Here is a 24,409-nt window from a genome sequence, read left to right as displayed (position 1 = left end):
TGCTGAGTCCAAATCTTCAGTTCTCATTCTCCTAGATCTATCTGCTGCATTTGACTGTTAATCATCAAATCCTTCTGTCTACCCTCTCATCGCTGGGAATCACCAGAACTGCACTCCACTGGTTTGAGTCTTACCTCACAGATAGGTCCTTCAGGGTGGCTTGGGGAGGAGAGGTTTCCAAATCACAAAAACTGGTCACTGGGGTTCCTCAGGGATCAGTTCTTGGGCTCCTCCTCTTCTCTATCTACACGTCATCACTGTGACCCATCATTCAGGCGCATGGTTTTTCCTATCATTGCTATGCTGATGACACACAGCTCTACCTCTCATTTCAACCAGATGATTCAAAGGTACCTACCTGGATCTCAGACTGCCTGATGGACATCTTGGCATGGATGAAAGAGAATCACCTGCAGCTCAACCTGGCAAAAACAGAACTTCTCATCTTCCCAGCCACCCAATCAGTACAGCAGTTTACCATCCAACTGGGCTCATCAACGATAATCCCATCGAGATCAGCCAGGAATCTTGGGATGATCCTTGATGATCAGCTGACCTTTATCACATTGCAAAAACAGCATCATCATGCAGATTTACACTTCACAACAATCAGAAAAATCAGGGAAGTTCTAACGGAGCTTGCTAAAAGGGTTTTCATCCAGGCCCTTGTCATTTCTAGGTTGGACTATTGCAATGCTCTTCTGGCTGGACTTCCAACATGTGCAATGTCCAAACCTCTGCAAATGATTCAGAATACAGCAGCATGTCTTGTTTTCAATGAGCCCAAGAGAGCTCATGTCACACTGCTTCTCACCTTTCTGCACTGGCTTCAGGTCATGGCTCACATCAAGTTCAAGACATTGGTGCTTGCCTACAGAACTGCCATGGACTCCGCACCCTCCTACCTCCACTCTCTCCTATGCGTTTACATCCCCTCCAGAAGCCTGTATATGGTAAATGAGCAGCGGCTCGTGCCCATCGCAGAGAGGCACAAAATCACCCTCAAGGACATTTTCTTTCACCATACCCTGTTGGTGAAATGACCTACCTAACTCCATCCGAACAGCCAAATCCCTCCCAATCTTCAAGAAACAACTGAAACTCATCAAACCTTGTATAACGGGCACTTCTTGTGTTTATTGCCATCTTATGATAAATCGCTTGTTGTATACCTCAACTGTAAGTCACTTTGGATTAAAACGTCTGCCAAACGAATAAATGTATGTGCAAAACACGAAATGCAATTTCTTATGTTTTTGCAATAAGCTTTATTGAGTGCCCCAACATATTTTCATAATTTCTACATTCAATAATTTACAGGTCTGCAAAAACACACACTAAAACATCTTTTAGTAATATCAAACCTCCAGTGTCACATTTCAATGGCTCAATATTAACAACTTTCCAACTACAGTGAAAATCATATTATGCAGATATTTTATAAAGATACAGCATGTGAGACACATACTGTGAGAAACAATGGAAATAATGTGCTATGTCTTTAAAAATTCAAGCAGATTACAACAATATATAATAAAAATAATTACAAAAATAAACTAAAATGGTGTCACTAAACATGTTGCAACATTAAAATCCCAAATCTGCATTTTACTTAGGTGAATCCTCTGTTCAGAATTCCTCACATCCTGGATTAAAGCTGTACACCAACAATATGTAAAACACATTCCACTACAATGTCATGTTGAAGGGCTGATCTCAGGTCAGTGTGTGTGGGGGGAAGATCAAAAACTATGATTACAACCACAGAACAAGCAAGTCTTTGTTTTTAGGTCTGACATGACGTGATCCGATAAGGACAAAGAGCGCTTTAGAGAATGCACTGTGAAAATGATGAAGGTGAGGAAGACGATGGTGATCTTTAGGTTGGCCTGTTGTTGAACAGAGTGACAGGATGGAGTCTTGCCTTCATCTCTCGTCTGATCTGGCACCATGAGCACGGTCCACAGAAGTAAGAGTACACACAGTCATTGCAGATAGAGTCCTGAATGAAAGAAGGAAATGTTAAACATAATGAACCGGAATATAAGACTCTTATAACCTCTTATATTCTGTATTCAATTTTCTCCTGTTGTATTAAATAGGCTATTGTTATAATGTAATTGAGTTTGATTTATTGCCTCTAATAAGATATAAAAGGCTTGACTGATTCAGCTGTTGTAATAAAAAAAAACTTTGGTTCTTTTGTTGTTGTTGTTTTGTTCTTACCGTGATGCCATAACGTCGGCGTGTGGAAACCCTCATGGAGAGAGTGATTGGGGGAATACACCCGCAGCTGTCCAAGAGAGGGAGACAGAGACATTCTCCGTGGTCTCTGGCTGTAATGCAGGCAAAGCAAGGGAAACACCACACAGAGAAACAACCTGCAGAAGTACCAGATAACCACTGATTAATTAATCTTCCACAATAATCAGACTGTGAGATTGATTGGAAAGCAACTGTTACAAACATAAATCTGAATGTGACTGAAGAGAGTGTTTCTACGGCTCTCACAGAATGAGAGCTTTACATTTTGTCATTGTTTTATTCTTAAAACTCACCATCTTATATCCAAACACAAAAATATACACACAAAAACTCACATTCATTGACGTTGTCGCATTCACAGATGCTGGTGCTCCACTGGTCTGATGCAGCAGCCACTACCAATGGCTTAGGCTGTTGAATCACCATCTTGCTTGCCATGATGAACGTCTTTCAGATTCAAGCACTCTGAAATCCAAAAATAAATCTATAATGAAGACTCTAAATCACAATTTTAACAATGAGTGAACATAACTTCAAAAGTCAGACACTATGTAAAATAAGTAAATGCAATACAATAAAATACAATATTTTGTCTTACCTGAGAAAGAGAGGCAAGTTCAGCAAGTGACTGACACCTTGAAAGGAGGATGCTGTCTTTTATTAAGAGGGGGAGGGAGAAAGTCGGGAATGTCTAGACGTAGATTCACACTCATGCACGTAGTAAAGGATGCTTATCAAAGAACAGCTTTCTAGCTGTGTTCTCATCAGACTGGAACACTGTAATAATGAGAAAAATGACAAACATGCCAGATCAATAGATTTTGAAAAATGACCAAATGCAAAGGACTTCAGGTTCTTTTTCTGGTCAAGTAAAGTGACTGTTAGAGTATTGTGATGTCAGTAGTATTATCTTTTGTAATTAAGAAAGTACCTGAAATGTACAATGAGGTGAAATTAATGTCACAGTCTTTGTACAGATGCAGGGCTTTATTTGTTGTAGTGAAACTCAGAGTACTCCAAAAATCATTGCAATGACAACAGAATTATTATTTAATAAACAGTACATAACATAATCAAGAGGAACATTTTAGGAAATCATTTTATTGTTCTTGAAGTACTGATTATGTAAAGAGATATCATTAACTCCTAGTACATTATGTCTTGGTGTTTACATGTCTCACTCTGCTGGTACATACTTCAAGGATACAGTAAATAGTATAACATTTGGATAAAAATGATTTGCTAACCTGCAAATGACTAATAACATAAAATAATATTCAGGTATACAGCTTTGTGTTAAACTCAAATAAAATTCAGAACTTAGTCATATTATAATACTCTGGACTAAAACAAATCTGTTATAGTAAACAGCTTTTATCAAGCCTGTGTCATGTGTGACATTTGAACATACATGAACATAACAATATAAAGTCATTCAAAACTAAAATAAGTCATAAAAGAATTGTAACACTTTACAGTGAGGTTCCATTTGCTGCCATTAGTTAACTACCTCACTTAACATGAACTAACAAAGAAAAATACTCCTAAAGCATTATTAATCTTAATTTATGGTAATTTCTACATTTACTAATACATTATTAAAACCAAAAGTTGTATCTGTTAATATTATTTGATGGACCTGAGCTAACATGAACATCTGGATTTTTAACCAGTGTCAACAACGATTAATAAATACTTTAACAAACATATTGCTTATTTTTTTGATAATATAAGCTAATGCATTAACTAATGGGACCTTATTGTAAAGTGTTGCCAAAATAGATATTACTATTGCCACAGTTTTAGAAAAAAAAAAAAAAAAAAAAAAATACTCCCTGAGCTTGAATCTTCGAATTTCACTGTTTATTAGAAGATATTGTGTTCTTTCTTTTAGTGCTTTTAGTGCTTTTGACAAATGTTTAAAATCATAACCGATAACATTTTAATTATTCATATGACAGGCAATGGAAAAATAAAGAAGATAAAAAGAAAGTAAGTGTGACAGTAACATGGAAAAACTCTCTGTTAAATTGTGAGGATGAAACCTTGAGAGGATTCAGGACTCAGCTGGTTTGCCCTAAGCAAACATTTTAATTCACTTACTGACTTTTTTGATAGATAATTACACTGTTAATTAGATATAGGCCCTACTATTAGATGTGATATTTATTCATTTTATTTAATAAATAAGAAAGGTGAAACACACACACACACGCACACACACACGCACGCAGGCGTAATAGAAACAATGAAACAGCATACAAAATGATAACAGTTTTTGTCTCAATTTTTATTTCAACATGTACAATGACATAATATATTAAAAAATATTCATAACATTAAAAAAAACATAGCTAAAAGCAACAGCTTTGAAACAAAATGAACAAGGACCTCATGGTTCAAATCAATAGTCTCAAAGTTGATACAAACAGTGCTCCAAATCTACATCAATACACAAAACATCAATATAGTTTGTAATCCTAAAGAATCATGTATTTTTAGAGAAGAGTTTTCAGTCTTCATTCCTCAGCAGACTACAGCTGAAATCCTTCCTTGGGTCAGAACTGAATTCCAAACAGAGTATTGCACCTCTCCAACACGCTTAAAGCTTACATCTTTTCAGAGCTGAGGTTACAATTAGTGACTGATGATGAAGTTCTTTATTTTGCTCGGTTGCGGAAGAGGGTGACGGGGTGGTTGCGAGATATCAGCTCACGTCTTAACTGACAGTAGGAGCACGGCCCGCAGCAGAAGGATAGCACACAATCATTGCAAATAGAGTCCTGTTAGAGAGGAAAAGAAATCAGTCAGTCACTGAACATAAAACTGACATCTGATGTAAGTTATACATCTAGAATAACTACTTCAAAACTTCATAACTCCATCGAAGAATAACTACTAACTTAAAGAAAATATATTTTTTCTCTTTGAAGTGTAACTTGCCAATTGGGTAAATACTATATTTCATTCAACCCCTAATTAAAAAGTTTATTTATATTTAATTATTTGTAGCAATATACTTCAAAATAATCAAAGATATGCTATATATGAAAATAAGTCTTTTCTTGCTAACATTTATAGATGAATTTATTTGTTTAAAGGATGTCTAAATATTTTTACTGAAAAACTGATTTAGAAATGCATCTTTTGCAGTAAAGTCATTACCTCAATTCCATAGGTGCGGCGGACAGACACTCTCATTGCCATAGTGATAGGTGGGATGAGGCCGAAACTGTCCAGCAGAGGCAGGCAGAGACACTCTCCGTGATCTCTGGCTGTGATGCAGGCGAAACATGGGCAGCACCAGAACGCAAAGCAACCTGCCGAACAAGACAAGGAAAATCAGACACCACATGAAAAAGACAGGAAACGTACAGATATAACAGATTCAGATTCACTAATATTATATAAAGACACAGAAAAAAAAAAAAAAAACACTCACAGTCATTAAGGTTGTCACATTCACAGATGCCAGTGGACCATTGGTCTGAACCAGGAGCCAGAACAAGTGGCTTAGGCTGCTGAATAACTATTTTAGTTGCCATGATGACTTGTGCTCTGGAAGACAACACAAATCATTGGTTAAAAATGAAACATGCATTTAAAGGGTCAAGTCTATAGTTATGTGCATTAATTAAATTAAGCAAGTATTATTAAAAGACAGGAGTGTCACATTAAGTTACAATGCAGTTCTTACCGTGCAAGAGGAGAGACAGTTGGGGATGACGATGGAGATTAGGACTGAGCCTTTGGCCACAATCTGTGTGAGACTTTATAGAACCATCAGTGACCAAACACACGTGTTTAGACAAAAGATTATTATCACACCACGTCTCCACAGAGTCAGAGCAGGTTAGTTGGGTACATGCTTTTCTTTTTATCGATAGATTTTAAGTGATTACAAGTTTTGCTGACGTGAGACATTGTGACTCATCTTAATGAGACTGTACTGATACTGAGAACTGTGCGAATGAAAACAAGAAAAATGCACCACTCACCAACAAACTCTAACCAAATAATTCAAAATCTAAGTGTATCAAGCATTTCATTACAATAACAACAACAGTGGTACGCAGAAGTTCTGGACATCAAATTTGAGTTTGACACATGGCACTTTTGCAAACATGTTTGCCATTTGTCAAATTATCAGTCCATACACAAAATATATAACTTAGTGCATGCAGTATGCATTATGGGATGTTCAAAAGTACTATTTTTTTTACAGTAATACAGGTCCTTCTTAAAAAAATTAGCATATTGTGAAAAAGTTCATTAGTTTCCATAATGTAATGATAAAAATTAAACTTTCATATATTTTAGATTCATTGCACACCAACTGAAATATTTCAGGTCTTTTATTGGTTTAATACTGATGATTTTGGCATACAGCTCATGAAAACCCAAAATTCCTATCTCAAAAAATTAGCATATTTCATCCGACCAATAAAAGAAAAGTGTTTTTTTTAATACAAACAAAGTCAACCTTCAAATAATTATGTTCAGTTATGCACTCAATACTTGGTCGGGAATCCTTTTGCAGAAATGACTGCTTCAATGCGGCGTGGCATGGAGGCAATCAGCCTGTGGCACTGCTGAGGTGTTATGGAGGCCCAGGATGCTTCGATAGCGGCCTTAAGCTCATCCAGAGTGTTGGGTCTTGCGTCTCTCAACTTTCTCTTCACAATATCCCACAGATTCTCTATGGGGTTCAGGTCAGGAGAGTTGGCAGGCCAATTGAGCACAGTAATACCATGGTCAGTAAACCATTTACCAGTGGTTTTGGCACTGTGAGCAGGTGCCAGGTCGTGCTGAAAAACGAAATCTTCTTCTCCATAAAGCTTTTCAGCAGATGGAAGCATGAAGTGCTCCAAAATCTCTTGATAGCTAGCTGCATTGACCCTGCCCTTGATAAAACACAGTGGACCAACACCAGCAGCTGACATGGCACCCCAGACCATCACTGACTGTGGGTACTTGACACTGGACTTTAGGCATTTTGGCATTTCCTTCTTCCCAGTCTTCCTCCAGACTCTGGCACCTTGATTTCCAAATGACATGCAAAATTTGCTTTCATTCGAAAAAAGTACTTTGGACCACTGAGCAACAGTCCAGTGCTGCTTCTCTGTAGCCCAGGTCAGGCGCTTCTGCCGCTGTTTCTGGTTCAAAAGCACACGCCTGTGCACGGTGGCTCTGGATGTTTCTACTCCAGACTCAGTCCACTGCTTCCGCAGGTCCCCCAAGGTCTGGAATCGGTCCTTCTCCACAATCTTCCTCAGGGTCCGGTCACCTCTTCTCGTTGTGCAGCGTTTTTGCCAAACTTTTTCCTTCCCACAGACTTCCCACTGAGGTGCCTTGATACAGCACTCTGGGAACAGCTTATTCGTTCAGAAATTTCTTTCTGTGTCTTACCCTCTCGCTTGAGGGGTGTCAATGATGGCCTTCTGGACAGCAGTCAGGTCGGCAGTCTTACCCATGATTGCGGTTTTGAGTAATGAACCAGGCTGGGAGTTTTTTAAAAGCCTCAGGAATCTTTTGCAGGTGTTTAGAGTTAATTAGTTGATTCAGATGATTAGGTTAATAGCTCGTTTAGAGAACCTTTTCATGATATGCTAATTTTTTGAGATAGGAATTTTGGGTTTTCATGAGCTGTATGCCAAAATCATCAGTATTAAAACAATAAAAGACCTGAAATATTTCAGTTGGTGTGCAATGAATCTAAAATATATGAAAGTTTAATTTTTATCATTACATTATGGAAAATAATGAACTTTTTCACACTATGCTAATTTTTTGAGAAGGACCTGTATATAAAATAAAACATGTACTACCATTTAAAAGTTTGAGCTCAGCATGTTTTTTTTATTTTTATTTAATTATTATTATTTATTTTTTTATAAATGAATACTTTTACTCAGCAAGGGTGCATTAAATTGATTAAAAGTGATACTAAAAACATTTATAATTATTTCAAAAAACATTTATTTCTATTTCAAATAAATGCTGTTCTTTTGAAATTCATTTTAATCATCAAATTATTAATCAGCACAAAATTGTTTTCAACATTGATAATATTAAGAAATGTTTCTTTAGCACCAAATCAGCATATTAGATTTGATTTCTGAAGGATCACATGACACTGAAGACTGGCGTAATGCTGCTGAAAATTCAACTTTGCCATGAAAAAATTATGTGAATGTTTGTTATTACATAAATGTTTCTGCAAGTTTATAATACAATTTAGCTACCCACCATGCAAGCAAAGAAATGTCCCTCAGGGTAAGACCACCCTAGAAGTGAGGCGACAAACAGGTGTGAGCTTTTGTCCATGATAATGAAGCCATTTGGGTGATGTGACTTTATTGCATTAGCTGGAATTCACACTTAGTTAATTTTCACAATTAGTTAATTTTATTAGGAATAACAAAACATTTAAACTATTATTTGTCATAAACGCTGTCCTTACTAATCTGTTTGTTATGCTTGATTTCTGTGATATAAAATAAGCGCCATAACATATGCATGTAAACATTCACACTTTAACATAACTGGCACAAAGTCACAACTCAACTCAACCTCGTGCACCCATGATGCATGAAGGTTTAGGCTCCCTCTAGTGGTTAGTAAGATGTAATCCACAATAGGCAAGCATTTATGTATTTTTTTTTCGTTCGTTTAGATTCGCTTAACATTTGTGTATGAATATTTGGCAGCCACATAAAATTGTATGTATAAAAGTAAATTGATAAATTCCAGGTTTGTAAAAGTAAACCTAGACTATAAAGAGTAGCCTTATGATAATTTGACCTACCGGAAATAAACAAAACGTTAATATCAGTTTTGTTTATGTCAAGCTCTCTCACAGACATGTTTCTATAATGTTTGACCCATCTCTCACTTCTGATGTAGGCTACACATCTTCTCTCGCGTTAAGACCAAACCATGTCCAACAATACGTGCTTCCACCGCATACTGCTGAAAGATGCTGAAGCTCTTGTACGTGTCTGAGCTGTTCTATTTATTGCCTAAACATGAATACCATGTTTTAAGCTCGAAAGTCAGATTCCATCACACTGCATGTTTGCCATGATTACCGAAAATCACGGCTATTGTAGAACTGCTTCCTTTAACTTCATTTATGCGCATTGCCATGTGCCACAACACATGTGAAGTATCGGTTTAGTTAAAGTACTGTATTAGCATGTACTTTAGGCAGATACTTTTATTTGATTTGATTTACTCCTTCACAGACTCATGACCTCTAGTCTCTGATGCGGATTTGCTAGTTGTTCAAAAGTAATCAGATCGTATTTTGGCCATCTCAAATCTTGAAAATGAAGTAGGCCTATTCTGAATTCGGATTAGATCACAAAATCCAGTCTTGGGTTTGATCTGGATAAAAATCCTCAGTTTGTGTTGTTCATAACGTTTTAGTAAGATTTGGATACTTTTGGTCCAAAAAAACTGGATTATTCTGATCCCAGCAGAAGGGTGGATTTCAGGAACAAAAATGTAATTAAACTTTAAAACTGGTCCAAAAAATACAACTTTTGTAACATGTAATATATCCCCAAATCTCCAAACAGCTGTCAATATCAAAAAATATTATATTTAATTATTATTTTTTTAATCACTGATTGTAAACTACATTGGCACAATCATCAGAGATGCCAGTCATAAGTAGTTTTGTGTAAATGCAATGCAAAACTAGAATGCAAAACATTAGCACTTTTTTTCCATCTAATTTTTTTCTTCCCATCACTATGTCCCTTTAGGGGCTCCGTAGAGCACTAGTAATCCAGGGGCAAGTTTGAACTCAAACCGGTGTGCACCGTTTTGCTATGGTTTCCGGTTTGAACGACATGTTTCCTGGAAACGATGTGCAAGGGGTTTGAGATGAGTTTTCTTTTGTCTGGTGGATGTGTCAAACATGTCATCCCAATCAGCAGCAATTATATATAAACCACGCTTATTAAAGAGACAGCTGGGACAATGTAATTAACATAAAAATAAATTCACTAGAGCAAGTATATTGTTTGCACGTTTATTTGCATTAAAGGCAAAATAACTAAAATAATAGAAGAACAAGTATAGATCTGGAACTTCTTTAAGTCTGTCTAAATATCATTTAGTAGTTGCAATGTCTTCTGGTCCATATCCTTTAGGAAGGTGTGCTAAATACTGATTAATGTAACATAAAAATACTATACATATTTATATATTTTGTTATTGTATTGTGGAGTGACACTTTCATAAACTTTTCTATACCCCTCTGATTATATAATGGTAAATATTACAATATCATAGCACAACAACAGTGATCAGCAATAATGATAAACCTAATACTCACAATAAAAATAATAAGGTCATATAGATCACAACACAGTCTCGGAGGTAAGAAGTGGATTATCCTTCACCTGAAATGTTTGTCTTTTCATCCTGAAATGCGAGGCAAATGTTGGATCACAATGATTAGGGACCACAGTTTCCACAAATCCCATCACTCGATTGAGATGTTCTCTTTTATTCTGAAGGGCAAGGGCAATCACTGTAACATCGAGCATATTTTGCAGTGTTAAACCTTTTTATACAGTCTATGTGTTAAACACATATTTATACCGATTTCATCAGTCTCCATTAGCTTTTATTCCATATTAGTAATTTTCACAAACCAGTAAAGTGCAAAGATTTATTTATTTATTCATTCACGAAACAGTACAAACTATTAGGCCTAAACATACAGTCAGCACAAGGCAACATGATAATCTCACATAAAGGTATGTATGCAGGTCCAGATCTAGTGTCATTGAGAAAAATGCTGAGAAATGTTGGAAATTGTTTCTACCAACTGGGACATAATATATAGTAATATTTGGAAGTAATATTTATATAATAATATATTACATGGGAATGTGTTGTACCAAAAAGTAATGAGGAAAAATGAGGATGTTGTCGAGTGGCAGTTGTCTTTATGAAGGTTGACTTGTGACAGTTTCATGTGCATCCATTTCCTGAGACATCTGACACCATGCGCAGGGACAACAGAAGTAGGAAAGCAAGCAGTCATTAATGAGACTACCCCAGACATAGAGAAAGATTAATTGACAAATATATAAGGGAGGAATTTTTAAGGTGTTTTGTAAGACATTTTACAAAACATTCATTGGAGAGCCTTTAGAAAGATAAACGTGTCCAAACCTCAATGCCGTAACGATGCCACATGGATACCCTTATCAAACCAAATTCATCAATCAGAGGAAGGCAAAAACACTCGCCATACCTCTTAGCCGTCGTACACGCCACAAAAGGAAAGCAGAAGATTGAAATGCAACCTATACATGAAATTCTACTGTTAGTGTTATAAACACATGGCAAAGACAATCACATGCTGACAATCGAAAGAGACTCAAAGTCTCTTTTATTCTTCAATTTCAGGCAAAGATTTAAGTACTTCACTGGTTGGAGGCCTTGGGCTGCTGAGATTTTAGAGGTGTGAAAAAAAAAAACAAAAAAACAAATTAATTGCACATATTTCTGCGATTAATGGTGAATAATCAGTTAACATTATATTTTGTAATCATGGTTTAATTATTCTGAATAGACTAAATGCAAATTATATTTATTATAATGCAGTTATTAAATGCAAAAATGAACGTGTATTTTTCCAACTCTAGTTTGTTTAGATATTCTTCTTAGTATCACAAATGCTAGTTCTATTTCCAGACACTGTGGTATTTATATTGTATGGCTATTCTTTACTGAAAATGGGTCACAAAGACAATTAAGATACTCTTTAATCTGTTGCAGTATAAATTCAGCACCAGGCATATCAAAGGCAAGTTCACTTATCCCAAAAACTTACCTGAGCGAGAAGGTAGAGGGGACAGGCAGATTTGTGTTCAGTGAAAAAGATGGAAGAAATGCACACACATCTCACTTTAAATACTTTCTAAAAGTCACTGGTCCAGTTGATTGTGTATGTGATGAAGATGAAGAATCCCACAGAACACTGAATGACATTCTGTGGAAAAGCTCATGCTTGTCAGTTCAGTGGAGAACATCGTGCCAGCCAGAGTGAACCAATGAACCAAGTGACATGTTGCGATATGACATGCAATAAAGAGTACTGCATGGATTTTTCTATACAGATTGTATGAACACATACTGTACACTTGAATTTGAGACCCAGTTAATGTCTGTGATTATGAGAACTTTAGCAAATAGAATGATTGTAATTATTTTCATTAGAATAGGCAAGATAAAAACACACTGGATGGGCATTGAGTTTTCTGATGAAGATGGTGAAGTTTTATTGCAGAATAATAGTTACAAAGTACATGAAGCACAACTGATCCCCTAACATCCTCAACTCAAATATGTAAGAAGTTTACCATATGTAAATGAAGTTTCTCCTGTTGTAACAGTTGTGGTCTGTATGATGTCCCACTGATGGTTCTCAGTGACCCACCCTTCTCCAATTTTATTGCAGAAAACCAGATGTGATCACCCCAAACGGTGCAATAACAATTGTGCACATTTGTTTTTCTCTACAGTATACCCTTTGGAGTGATGTGGCTATTCTAAAATAAATCTAGTAAAGTGGAAGCTTGGATACAGGCCTTGGTTATTAAACACATTTTACAAAGTACAAAGTAGAAAGATTTATTAACGGATACTAAAATGCAGACATACCAGTTGAACATAAAACTGTTTTTTTTTAATTAAATAGAACAAAAACAATGGTACACATCTAATGTCACTGAGACATTTTCAGGTGACATACTTTGTAACTAGTACAGAATACTGAGGATCAAGGAAGTTTTTGGTTGCCAGTTGCCTTTATTTTGCTCGATTGTGGACAAGGTTGACATTTTGTTCACGGACATTCATTTCTCGAGACATCTGACACCAGGTGCAGATACCACAGAAGGTGGAATAAAGGCAATCCTTAAAGATAGTTCCCTAGAGAGATAGATAAAAACTATGAGTTCTCCACATTTATATATACATCATGAGCTATTACTTGGATAGAACAGGATTTATAACACAGATTGTCTTTGTCCAAACCTGGATTCCATAGCGACTGCGCATTGATACCCGCATGGCCATTGTTATTGGAGGAATGCAGCCAAAGCCGTCGAGCAGAGGCAGACACAGACACTCGCCGTGCTTACGAGACGTCGCACAGGCAAAACAGGGAAAGCACCAAAATGCGAAGCAACCTACAAATAATACTTCCGTTAGTGATGTGAATGAATTAAACAGTGAAAGAGTTGTAAGAAGTATTGACATTTATTTAAATGCATTAAGGGTTGTGTAATTGTAGGCTATTTAAACAAATGTGAAATATCAGTGCTGACGTCAATACGCCTACTTATGTTATTTATGTCCTGTGAGGTATATTCATTCCTTTGCATAATTACAATAGTATAACACGACTCTATGGAATAGCCTACTTGATTCAAAGTGATCTTAGTGATCAACCAATGCACTTTCAGGTCTCGTATTACTGCTTTCATTTGCTACAAACAAGCGCAGGTGTCAATTCTAGTATAAATGTCTTATAGGCCTACACTATAAATGCCCTCAACTAGAACATCATTATAGAGTAACACAAAATACACAAAAATTACAATATGCTTTGAGGTTCATATATAATACTATTAATATACAACATGTCTAGCCTAGTCAAAATTGAGATGTAATATTAAATAGTCATTATAATACAATAAACAGGATGTGTTCTATAAGTTGAGAGCTCAAACCCCTGAAATTACACTGAGCAAAAAAGACAGAGATGTATTAGTATAATAAAAAATTATTGTCATGACCTACGTGTGTCCTTTATGTCAGATAAAAAGACATGTTGGCTATTAACAATCAAATGAAATCACCATCAACAAAATCCATAGACAGATTCTGCATAAATTATGTGAAGTTTAAATATAACATTTTAATGTACAAATATTAAATGATTGCAAACATGAAATAATAGCATACTTTTTTAAATATGAAACTACAACCACCAGTAGGTGGCAGCAAGTAACTGTCTTGAGTGAGTTGAACACTTAAATCAATCGATTCATTTAAAATGCTAATTCATTTAGCTTGGCTAATAATTTCTGACTGGCATAACTGAACAAATCAAACCAATGTAAAAAAACGGGCAAAGGCGGAGCCCCCTACAAGGCCCAGCTGCAGCCCAGTCAAGCCCAATGGTAAGTCCGGCCCTGACTGTGATATTTTAGCAGTTTTCATCTTGTTGATAGGCCCATTGTTTAGTACACTGTAATGAACCTTTTTGGACTACTAAATCTGTCATTTATTGTGTATGTTGAGTATAGACTCCTCAAAACCTTCACCCTCTCAACTCCTCTCCGGTGAAACTTTTAAGAAGCAGCTGAAGACACAATTCCCCAACCCCCCCCACACACACACATACACACACAATACATCTTTTTTCTTCTCTGCAATTGTCCTTTGCACTAGCTAGTTTTCTGATCTAGCTTTCCAATCAACCTGTTATTGTGTACTATAAATATAAAAGCATCTGCTAAATGCATAAATGTAAATATTGAGTATTACCACCCTCATGCCCGAATGTCCTCTTGTACTGTTTTCCCTGAATCTTTCTTTTGCCTGCCTGTACCACTGCACTACATATATGAAATGGCTATAAAGGCTATGTTTGGTTAAACTGCTACTTTTTTATTGGCTAGATTCATATCTATGTAGCACCATGGACATGTGAGGTGCATTTTGTACCTTTGTATAGCAGAATGATAATAAAGCACATCTTGAAGCTCTAAGATAAGGAGAAACTATAAAATAATTAAACTCAAAGCAACTCAAAGTAAACTCAACTGTATGCATTTACTTGGTGGGAAGCTGTTTAGTAAGAAGGATAATATACAGTCTGACAGTAAAATAAACTGACTACATGTTATCCCTATCTTAGCAATGATTCGGGCACTCCTCTGGGGTAGCCTTTAAACACACATTTTAATGATGTTTTATAGTTGCAAAGTGACATTCTTTAAGGAAATAATCCCCCAAAAGGCACACCAAAATAAACAAAACAGAAAGAGAGAGAGAAAGACAGAGAGAAACTCACACTCTGGTACATTCTGACAGAAGTCACAGATTCCAGAGCTCCACTCGTTAGAGGTGTGTGCCATGACAAAGGGCCTGGGCTGATGAGAAGTCATCCTGTTTATTACGAAATTCTTCAACAGACACAGACACACACACACACACACACACACACACACACACACACACACACACACACACACACACACACACACAGTTACAGAAAGAAGAAAAAATTAGTAAAATTACATTTGATTTAGCAGTTCGCTGTACACATATCAGATCTGAATGCAAATGAAATCTAACTAATTAGTCATAACTGAATCATTTTTAATTCATTTAAACATAAACTACAGATCATGCAAAAGTAGTCAGAGATCGACAATAAAAATTAATTTATCCTACAGCTCAGTAAGAACAGCAGTTGAGGTTTACTATCTGCTTATTACCATCAGCACAAAAATGCTCTGGAAACAAACTGACTGTTTCTAGCTATTCCTGAATTTTTGACAAAAACCCAGCTAGACATTTTAATCAGTGCATAGTGACAATAATGTTCACCAAATACACACATAACACACCAAATGAAATAATTATTTTTAGAAACCTGATCAACAAATGTAAGACTTGGATGTCAAGAAGACCTGGACCACCAGGCCATCCGTTCTTAATATTATTTTAAAAAGACATCTTATTTGGTCTTTTTCTAAATCTGCACTGAAAAACCTTTGGTGTAGAAACAATTTTCATTTAGTAATTGTTAGTAAATATCACAAAAAGTTACAAAGATACGGCAAGTTACACAAATTAAATGTGAAATTAAACCGATAAAAACTTATCTATCTTCTTGTAAAATATACTCCAATATTTTTTTTTTCTGTCTCACAGAATGCATGTCACTAACTAACATAATGAAAACTGAATAATCAAAAATAACCTGCTCTTACCTGAGCGTGAGATAGGGAGGACGGGCAGATTTGTGTTCATTCACACTCAAACTGATAAAATGATGGAGAAGAGAGTCCTATAAAAAGGCACAAGTAGCCTAGGTGTGCCTCTCAATTAAAGTACTTCCTTAAAGTCACTGGTCAGGTTAGTGATGTGTCACTGCTGATAACGCCCATGACCCCCCACCTGAAAATCCATCATTATGTTGTTTTAACAGGGGCATAGTTTCACTTTATGAATGAAGACTTTGTTTGTCTGCAAGCATGGGCATGGTAAAATGAATAAGTCGACATCTTTGGTTTGTTGGTGGCATCAATGTGTATAAAAGTAATGTGTGAAGAGATAAGGGAAGGAGAGAGCTTTTCCATTCATTATATAAAATGGAACTGGACAGACAGGTTATCAACACCTACATAGGCTATATTTTTTTTCCATCGTAGCTTCACGTGTTGCAAAACAACAGTGAAATTAAGGGAATTCTTAGTTTTGCATGATGATACGATGAATAGATAGTTCATTTTTGACAGCACATTCAGTGACGTTTCAGCTGAATTGCACATGTTTGCGGCGCGTTGGCCACCGGAGCCGATCCCGGCCACTATAGACAATGCTTGTTTATACCATAAACATGTTTTTATAATGTTTATACCAGACACGACGCGCGGCACGTTTCCAAGGCGTCCCAGAAGCTATGGCGCCTCTATTTTGTTTTTTTAAGAATAACGCGTCTAAGCCGCGCATAATTAGATAGGCTAGGCCTACTTGAAGATGTATTTTAAACGACTAAAAACAGCTACAAGTCTTTTATCTTTGTGTTCATAACTTTTAAGTGGATATAACGTTGTATTCAGGCTACAGCACAACAAGGAAATAGTAATAAACACAACAATAAACACAATTCAACCGGACGAAATATAGAAATATACAAACCCATGGCGAAAACCCCCAAATCTAGAAAAACACGGAAATCAAGAAAAACAACATCGGACAGGCAGGTAAATCCCGCGTGGAGTGGAGGACGGAACAAAACCTAGTCGGAGCCTTAAGAGTGTAACGGTAACAATAGGCCTAACATAATAGGCTGATCGTAGGCTGCTTTTAAATGATTTTTTTTTTTTTTTTTCTAAAACAAAAGTACTTCTTTGGCAAAATTAGCCTACACTTTCTTAATAGCATAAACACAGGCTTTTACTATACCTTCTATATTTGTTTCTGTCACTGCAAGTAAATACAGAGACAGTATCACAGATTCTGATACCGGTGTTCTTCTTTTAAAAGCATGCATTTCAATGAACTAATTACACTTTGAAAATTAACAATATACTAATGCTGATCTGACTAAAACATTGCATGCACCATTGGTATTGGTATTGATGCGTAAAATGCTTATAAGCCCATGCGCTTTTCTCCCATAGAAAACAGTTATAAAGAAAATGCTTGATGTGGCTTAATGCATTAAGAAAGTAATATTAAAAGACCAAACTCAGTTTACACTTTATTAATATTGCAAACTATATACAAACGAGCAGATGAGCCCCGAAAATGAAAGCAACGCGCAGGTTCACATTAAGTGTTTTCCTCCCATAGAGGGGGGGTGGGGGGGTACTTTTCATAAATAAATGATATTCACTTAAATTCTGATTCTGGCAAAATATCAGTGCTGGTATTACTAGATCTCAGTGCTGCGTTTGACACTGTTGATCATAACATACTTCTACAGAGACTGGAAAACTGGGTCGGGCTTTCTGGGATGGTACTCAAATGGTTCAGGTCATACTTAGAAGGGAGAGGTTATTATGTGAGTATAGGAGAGCATAAGTCTAAGTGGACGACGTCCATGACATGCGGAGTCCCACAAGGCTCAATTCTTGCACCGCTCTTGTTTAGCCTGTATATGCTCCCAAATAATAAGAGATCAAATAATAAGAGAGAACCAAATAGCCTATCACAGCTATGTTGATGATACCCAGATTTACCTAGCCTTATCTCCAAATGACTACAGCCCCATTGACTCCCTCTGCTAATGCATTGATGAAATTAACAGTTGGATGTGCCAGAACTTTCTTCAGTTAAACAAGGAAAAAACTGAATTAATTGCATTTGGAAACAAAGATGAATTTTCATGGTGAATGCATACCTTGACTCTAGGGGTCAAACAACTAAAAATCAAGTCAGGAATCTTGGTGTGATTCTGGAGACAGACCTTAGTTTCAGTAGTCATGTCAAAGCAGTAACTAAATCAGCATACTATCATCTCAAAAATATTTCAAGAATTAGATGTTTTGTTTCCAGTTAAGACTTGGAGAAACTTGTTCATGCCTTTATCACCAGCAGTGGATTATTGTAATGGTCTTCTCACCGGCCTTCCCAAGAACAGCTGCAGCTCAAACAGAACACTGCTGCCAGAATTCTGACTAGAACCAGAAAATCTGAGCATATCACACCAATCCTCAGGTCCTTACACTGGCTTCCAGTTACATTTAGGATTGATTTTAAAGTACTTTTACTCGTTTATAAATCACTCAATCACCTAGGACCAAAATACATTGCAGATATGCTCACTGAATATAAACCTAACAGACCACTCAGATCATTAGGATCGAGTCAGTTAGAAATACCAAGGGTTCACACAAAATAAGGGGAGTCCGCTTTTAGTTATTATGCCGCCCGTAGTTGGAATCAGCTTCCAGAAGAGATCAGATGTGCTAAAACATTAGCCACTTTTAAATTTAGACTCAAAACTCATCTGTTTAGCTGTGCATTTATTGAATGAGCACTGTGCGATGTCCGAACTGATTGTACTGTATTTTATATATTCACTGTATTTTATGTAAATTTATTTTTTATTTTTAACTGTATTTAATTTTAAATACATTTCATTTTCAGTTTTTAAATTCCTTGTTTTATTTTTGTGATTAGTTTTTTCATGATTATTTTACTTTCTTGTATGTAAAGCACTTTGAATTACCATTGTGTACGAAATGTGCTATATAAATAAACTTGCTTTGCCTCGCCTTGCCTTGCCTTGCCTTGCCTTCTCAGGCCTGTCCAGACTGATGCCGGGTCATTGGCTGAAAACTGGTTTTTCAGCTTTACAGAGTAGTTTTTGTAGTCACTCTCATCTCCTTTGTCAGTCTGTTTCTGGCCTGGTTATACAAGATTTCATCCCCACTTCTGTAAGGATCCTCTTTGGTGTGACTAAGCTGTTTGAGTTACGCAGTTTATCATTTTTGAATGATAAGAATGTAATATAAGAATGTAATGTAAGAATGTAGAAACTGATGTATGATGTTACAGAGTCTGAGCTCATCCATACTGGCTGCTACAGCTTCAAAAACAATCCAATCAGTGCAGTCAAGCAGGCTCTGCTTCATTAGTCCATCTTTTTACAGTCCATATAAAACGCTTAAAGGTTTGATGGATGAAGACAGTGAAATAAAAAGACCATTCGGTATACAGTTTATTAAAAATATAAACTATTTACATGCAAGCACATGAATCCAGAATATAAACACAAATCGCTAAATTGCACGTTAAGTGCTTTCCTTTCATTGAAAACCATTAAAAAAAATGTCTAATATGACGTAATGGAGGCAGACAGTGATATAAAAGACCAAATTCGAAATACAATTTATTAACAGAATAGGCCCAGAATATGAACGCAACACGTTCAATTGCAAGTTAAGCGTTTTCCTCATAGAAAATCAACGTGGCTTAATGGATAAAGTGATAGCCTTATAAAAAGGTCAAATTTGGTACACAGTTTATGAAAAATCTAGCCTCTGTATTATACAAATAATTTCCCTCCTTCCCTCTTAATTTATTTTGCAACTCTGAGTTCTCTTTCTCTCTCTTGCTCTCTTTTTTCTTTTTTTTCTTTCTGCCATATCTCTTTCTTAATACAACTAAAAGTGTCTGCTTGCACTTGGCGCCGCTGAGCCACATGATGGCATGACAACAAAACAGCAGAAAAGGGAGAGCAGAAGGCTCCAGGTGGCACGTGTATAGGCCTACTCTTTGATGAAGCGGGAGCAATGTACTGAGTATAGAAAAGAAAAACTTAACATAAAGTATTGATCTCATCAGGCTGGTATCAATCCGATACCAATACCAACGTTGATATCTACAGATACTATTGTTATTAGGATCAATCCGCCCACCCCTACAAAACATGTCAGACGTAACAATGCAGGTTTGCAAAAAGGTGTTTTCCTCACATGCTGTAGATTCCTACGAAAGACATTTTTACAGACATGTTTACAGACATTTTAGTCATGGTAACAATTATTTTTAAGAACAATACTTCCAGATGAACTTAGTCTCTAAAAGATGTAAAACTCAGTCAAGAGCAACAATCTGTCTTTAATTTGCTGAACGTTGCTGGACTATCCAGATAACATTTTCTTTCAGTGACAGTGTTTTTGGACTTGGGAGCTGGCAGACTTCTAGCTGGTCCAAGTTGGACAAATGCCAAATGTGCATCAACAGCTTACAGTAGAAGGCCTACTGCTTAACAATGCCACATGTTGTTTTACCTTTAACACATATTCAGCCTTTCCAATTCCCACGTTGTTTAATTAATTTTAAAGAAATTCACTATATTTAGTCTTAAGAATATAATATTTGCAGAAACATCTGCAAAACAAAAAAAAGAGAAAGAAAAATATTTAAATAAAACTAAATAAAATAAAAAATAGCACTAACATTAAGGTGAACTATAGAAGAAATAGAAACAATAGGGATGATTAATATGATTAATAACTGACCCTGTTGACTTACAGAAAACAAGTACTCCTAAAACACTAAAATGCAATTAATTTGTCCACTAACAATGTCCATCTGCAGAGTGTATGTACAATATATATATATATATCTTTTACAGAAGACAGTTTTGACATAATAATTAATGTAAAAATAAAAATGTAAAAACAAAACTGTTTAACTCTTTGTTTAGATTATTATTATTTTTCTTAATATTTGTTTTTATTATTATTCTTTTTCATTTTATAAGGGATTGTTCATTTTTTTATTAATCTTTCTTACTGATACTATAATAACATGCGGGAAAAAATATGTGTAATCATATTACAGGAATGGGCAATTATGAGTAAATTTTGTTTATTGTAATTGCTTTTAACTGAACTGAGCTGGACAGACTTGTATTACAAGCTAAGCTCCTCTTTCAGTTTTTCCACCCATACCAATCCCACATCACAAGTTTTAAACACGTTTATGATTTGATGACTTAACTCACATTTTAATAGTGATTTTAAAGTGATTTTGTAACTATTTTCATTATGTTCTGAACTGAGATCGTCTAGATCCACCAGTGGTGTGTAATGGGTTTTAGAGGATGATAAAGCATTGGCATTGGCCCATGCCGCTGCCTGTCTCCTAATCTAATAGGAGATCTGACACCAGGACAGCGGAAAGCAAGAACAGTCATAAAAACAGTCACTGCACACATCACACTGGGAAAGAGGCAGAGAAAGAGAGTTGAAAAGATCCAAAGATGCCAGAGTCATAACTTCCTGAAAGCTAATACTGTTTTGGTATATTTTGCAGACTGAATGAATGACCCAACTCTCAACTCTTGTTTTGGATAGTTTTGTGTAACAAAACCATATAAATCCCTGTAATCACAAAAAATGTAAACCATCTCCATCTAGTGGTAGAATGAAATACTTCTTATTACTCTAGCAATGCTTTGACAAAGGCCTCTACACAGAATCTTTGAGATTTTTAAGGATTATAAACACAGCCTTTTGATTCACAAGATGTTAATTGATGGATTGGTGTAATGTGGATTATTTGTGGTTTATTGTGAGGTTTTTATCAGCTGTTTGGACTCTCTTTCTGATGGCACCCATTCACTGCTAAAAATTCACTGAATCTCTCCAAATCTGTACAGAAGAAGAGACAAACTCATCTACATCATGGATTGCCTAAGGATGAGAAAAATTTCAACAAATTTTAATTTTTGTTTGTACTATTCTTTAATTGGTTTTCAATTTGTATGATCATCTGATCATGAGTACCTCATTCCACACATACAGATTATTTTAATACTAAATCCAATTTAATAACAAAAATAATTTAAGTTGAATTTAAATACTTTCACTTTGTCATAAAATAATAATAATTAAGAAAGTAACCACTTTATGATTCCAATCTGATATGGACAAGGTCTTTCTTTCTGCACCAAATCAATTTCTCATGTCACATGTTATCTGTAATGTACGATATCTAGTCACGGAGCAATGGTTTTTGTTGTGGGTGTTTGCTTCCATAAGAACTTTCAGTTAGTTTGGTACTGAGAAAAGATGCTTATCACAGCCAATCCACTTGGTTTTAGAAGGGGGTCATATGGGTGGAATGTAAGTGTATCTGTGGGCACTGGGTCATGTGCGTGGATGTTTGTGTGTGTGCATGTGTGGGTGCCTTTTTGTGTAAAAGTTTTCATGCTTGCATAACTGTTGTAAATAACTTCCAAAAATAAATTTGGTGTAATATAATAGTAGGCTACTATACTACTAATCTTGTATGAGAACATAACTAAATATATGACACAATCATATATTTGTACTAATGATTGTGTTTTTTGTTTCTTGTCACAGTATTTGAACATGTAATTGTAGTTTAACGTCATTGCACGAGTGATTTCATTTCACCTCAATGCCGTAATGTTCTCTTACAGCTGTACACATGGCCAACACACAACTGACACAGTCCAACAAGAGCAGACATGGGCATCCCCCTGCAGCTCTGTTTGTCTTCAGAACAAATAAAGGCAAGCACCAGAAAGCAAAGCAACCTGAAAACACACACAGGTGTTGCTTCAAACACAAACAAATTATACATGTGTATATTTTAATTGATATTTCACATAATGATAAAGATTACAAGGTTTTTTGTTTTTGTTTTGTTAGTACAGTGAATAGACACTCACAATCATCCATATACCCCCAGCATTCACAAAGTCCAATGCTCCATTTGCTATCCTGTTCTGCTGGCCTGGGACAGTACTGTACCACTCTCAGCTGCAGGGGGAGGGGGTACTGACTCTCTCCATAGCTGTGCAATTTTAATGTTAATATACAATACTATATTACAAACATTTATTGTATTCTATTATTCAATACCCTTCTGGAGTCTTGAACCTTCAAACTCTGTGTCTTGGCGCCCAAACTCTGGAACAATCTTCCTCAGGAGGCAGACACATTCTGTCACTTTAAATCTAGATTAAAGACCCATCTTTAACCTGGCATACACATGACACACTATCACATTTCAATAATTAAAATCCATTAAAGGATTGTTAGGCTGCATTAATTAGGTCAACCGGAACCGGGAACACTTCCCATAACATCCAATGTACTCGTTACATTGTAAAAAGAATGGCATCTAGTCTCTTTTATTCTTATTCAGAGATCACTGTAGCCACCCATACCCAGTCCGTATCCAGACCTGATGGTGTATCAGAACCTAGAGACGACCTCCACAGCCCTCAATGTCAGTGGAGAACATGTCAACTAGATGCGCCCCAGAGACAGATCCCCTGTGAAGAACTTTTCACCTGACCACCATCGGCACAAGACCACGGGAACCAGATGAGTCCTCTGCATCTGTGTTGCAGCCTGAAATTAAACCACACCATGCTGGTTTCATCTGGCTCCCCGACTGAGCCTGGTTTCTACCATGGTTTTGTCTCCATTTCTGTCTACAATCGAGTTTTGGTTCCTTGCCATTGTTGCCTTTGGCTTGCTTAGTTGGGGACGCTTGACTGATTGCACAGACACTATAAGAAGAGAACTGAACTGGATGATGACATCACTGAATCATCAATGAACTGAATTAAGATGGAAAAATGACTCTGTTATTGTCTTCTTGCATCATTGACAAACTATTTTCCTGTTTGACACTGTAAAGCTGCTTTGACACAACCAGTATTGTATAAAGCGCTATACAAATATGGGTTACTTGACTTGACTTTGAAAACTCTGAATGATATTAAATTTGTACTTCTGAATTCATATTCCAGTGCATCTAAAATTAATCTGATTCAGCAGCATCTTGACAGTTCAATGATCCTGACAGTTTAATTATT

At 36.2% G+C, this 24,409-nt stretch overlaps 3 protein-coding genes across 5 annotated transcripts; all 3 read right to left on the bottom strand.

The window, feature by feature from the left end:
• Positions 1–1,248: 1,248 nt before the first annotated feature.
• On the bottom strand, positions 1,249–2,985 carry LOC109085601 (cornifelin homolog B-like). The gene is made up of 4 exons (XM_019100131.2): positions 2,864–2,985; positions 2,601–2,730; positions 2,227–2,381; positions 1,249–2,002 (listed from the first exon to the last, which is right to left on the bottom strand). Exons 2-4 carry the CDS (start codon positions 2,701–2,703, stop codon positions 1,880–1,882), a joined length of 381 nt encoding a protein of 126 aa, XP_018955676.1. The 5' UTR covers positions 2,704–2,730; positions 2,864–2,985; the 3' UTR covers positions 1,249–1,879.
• A 1,549-nt stretch (positions 2,986–4,534) lies between these two features.
• On the bottom strand, positions 4,535–6,084 carry LOC109085600 (cornifelin homolog B-like). 2 transcript variants are annotated; one of them, XM_019100130.2, is made up of 4 exons: positions 5,963–6,084; positions 5,708–5,823; positions 5,431–5,585; positions 4,535–5,048 (listed from the first exon to the last, which is right to left on the bottom strand). In XM_019100130.2, the coding sequence occupies exons 2-4, from the start codon at positions 5,808–5,810 to the stop codon at positions 4,926–4,928; spliced, it is 381 nt and encodes a 126-aa protein (XP_018955675.1). In that variant the 5' UTR covers positions 5,811–5,823; positions 5,963–6,084; the 3' UTR covers positions 4,535–4,925. The 2 variants fall into 2 exon arrangements, with proteins under 2 accessions (XP_018955675.1, XP_042615691.1); XM_042759757.1 differs by having other exon boundaries at positions 5,708–5,824; positions 5,973–6,008.
• Positions 6,085–12,547: 6,463 nt separating this feature from the next.
• LOC109085605 (cornifelin homolog A-like) lies at positions 12,548–16,459 on the bottom strand. Of its 2 annotated transcripts, none has more exons than XM_042759756.1 (4): positions 16,302–16,459; positions 15,377–15,488; positions 13,330–13,484; positions 12,548–13,224 (listed from the first exon to the last, which is right to left on the bottom strand). In XM_042759756.1, the coding sequence occupies exons 2-4, from the start codon at positions 15,468–15,470 to the stop codon at positions 13,102–13,104; spliced, it is 372 nt and encodes a 123-aa protein (XP_042615690.1). In that variant the 5' UTR covers positions 15,471–15,488; positions 16,302–16,459; the 3' UTR covers positions 12,548–13,101. The 2 variants fall into 2 exon arrangements, with proteins under 2 accessions (XP_042615690.1, XP_018955682.1); XM_019100137.2 differs by having other exon boundaries at positions 15,377–15,471; positions 16,302–16,441.
• Between the last annotated feature and the right edge of the window lie 7,950 nt (positions 16,460–24,409).

This window comes from Cyprinus carpio, chromosome A7, assembly GCF_018340385.1.
Source record: "Cyprinus carpio isolate SPL01 chromosome A7, ASM1834038v1, whole genome shotgun sequence".
In the NCBI taxonomy this organism is placed as follows: domain Eukaryota; kingdom Metazoa; phylum Chordata; class Actinopteri; order Cypriniformes; family Cyprinidae; genus Cyprinus; species Cyprinus carpio.
Note: the sequence above shows the minus strand (reverse complement) of the source record. Positions and strands in the feature narration are given on the sequence as shown.

Excerpts from the sequence above, each read along its gene's own strand:
- LOC109085600 (XM_019100130.2), bottom strand. The coding sequence starts at position 5,810 with ATGGCAACTAAAATAGTTATTCAGCAGCCTAAGCCACTTGTTCTGGCT. Across the intron at positions 5,586-5,707 it reads ATGTGACAACCTTAATGACT|GTTGCTTTGCGTTCTGGTGC; the intron begins GTGAGTGTTTTT and ends CTTGTTCGGCAG. Across the intron at positions 5,049-5,430 it reads GCCGCACCTATGGAATTGAG|GACTCTATTTGCAATGATTG; the intron begins GTAATGACTTTA and ends CCTCTCTAACAG.
- LOC109085601 (XM_019100131.2), bottom strand. The coding sequence starts at position 2,703 with ATGGCAAGCAAGATGGTGATTCAACAGCCTAAGCCATTGGTAGTGGCT. Across the intron at positions 2,382-2,600 it reads ATGCGACAACGTCAATGAAT|GTTGTTTCTCTGTGTGGTGT; the intron begins GTGAGTTTTTGT and ends GTACTTCTGCAG. Across the intron at positions 2,003-2,226 it reads GCCGACGTTATGGCATCACG|GACTCTATCTGCAATGACTG; the intron begins GTAAGAACAAAA and ends TCTTTCATTCAG.
- LOC109085605 (XM_042759756.1), bottom strand. The coding sequence starts at position 15,470 with ATGACTTCTCATCAGCCCAGGCCCTTTGTCATGGCACACACCTCTAAC. Across the intron at positions 13,485-15,376 it reads CTGTCAGAATGTACCAGAGT|GTTGCTTCGCATTTTGGTGC; the intron begins GTGAGTTTCTCT and ends TATTATTTGTAG. Across the intron at positions 13,225-13,329 it reads GCAGTCGCTATGGAATCCAG|GGAACTATCTTTAAGGATTG; the intron begins GTTTGGACAAAG and ends CTATCTCTCTAG.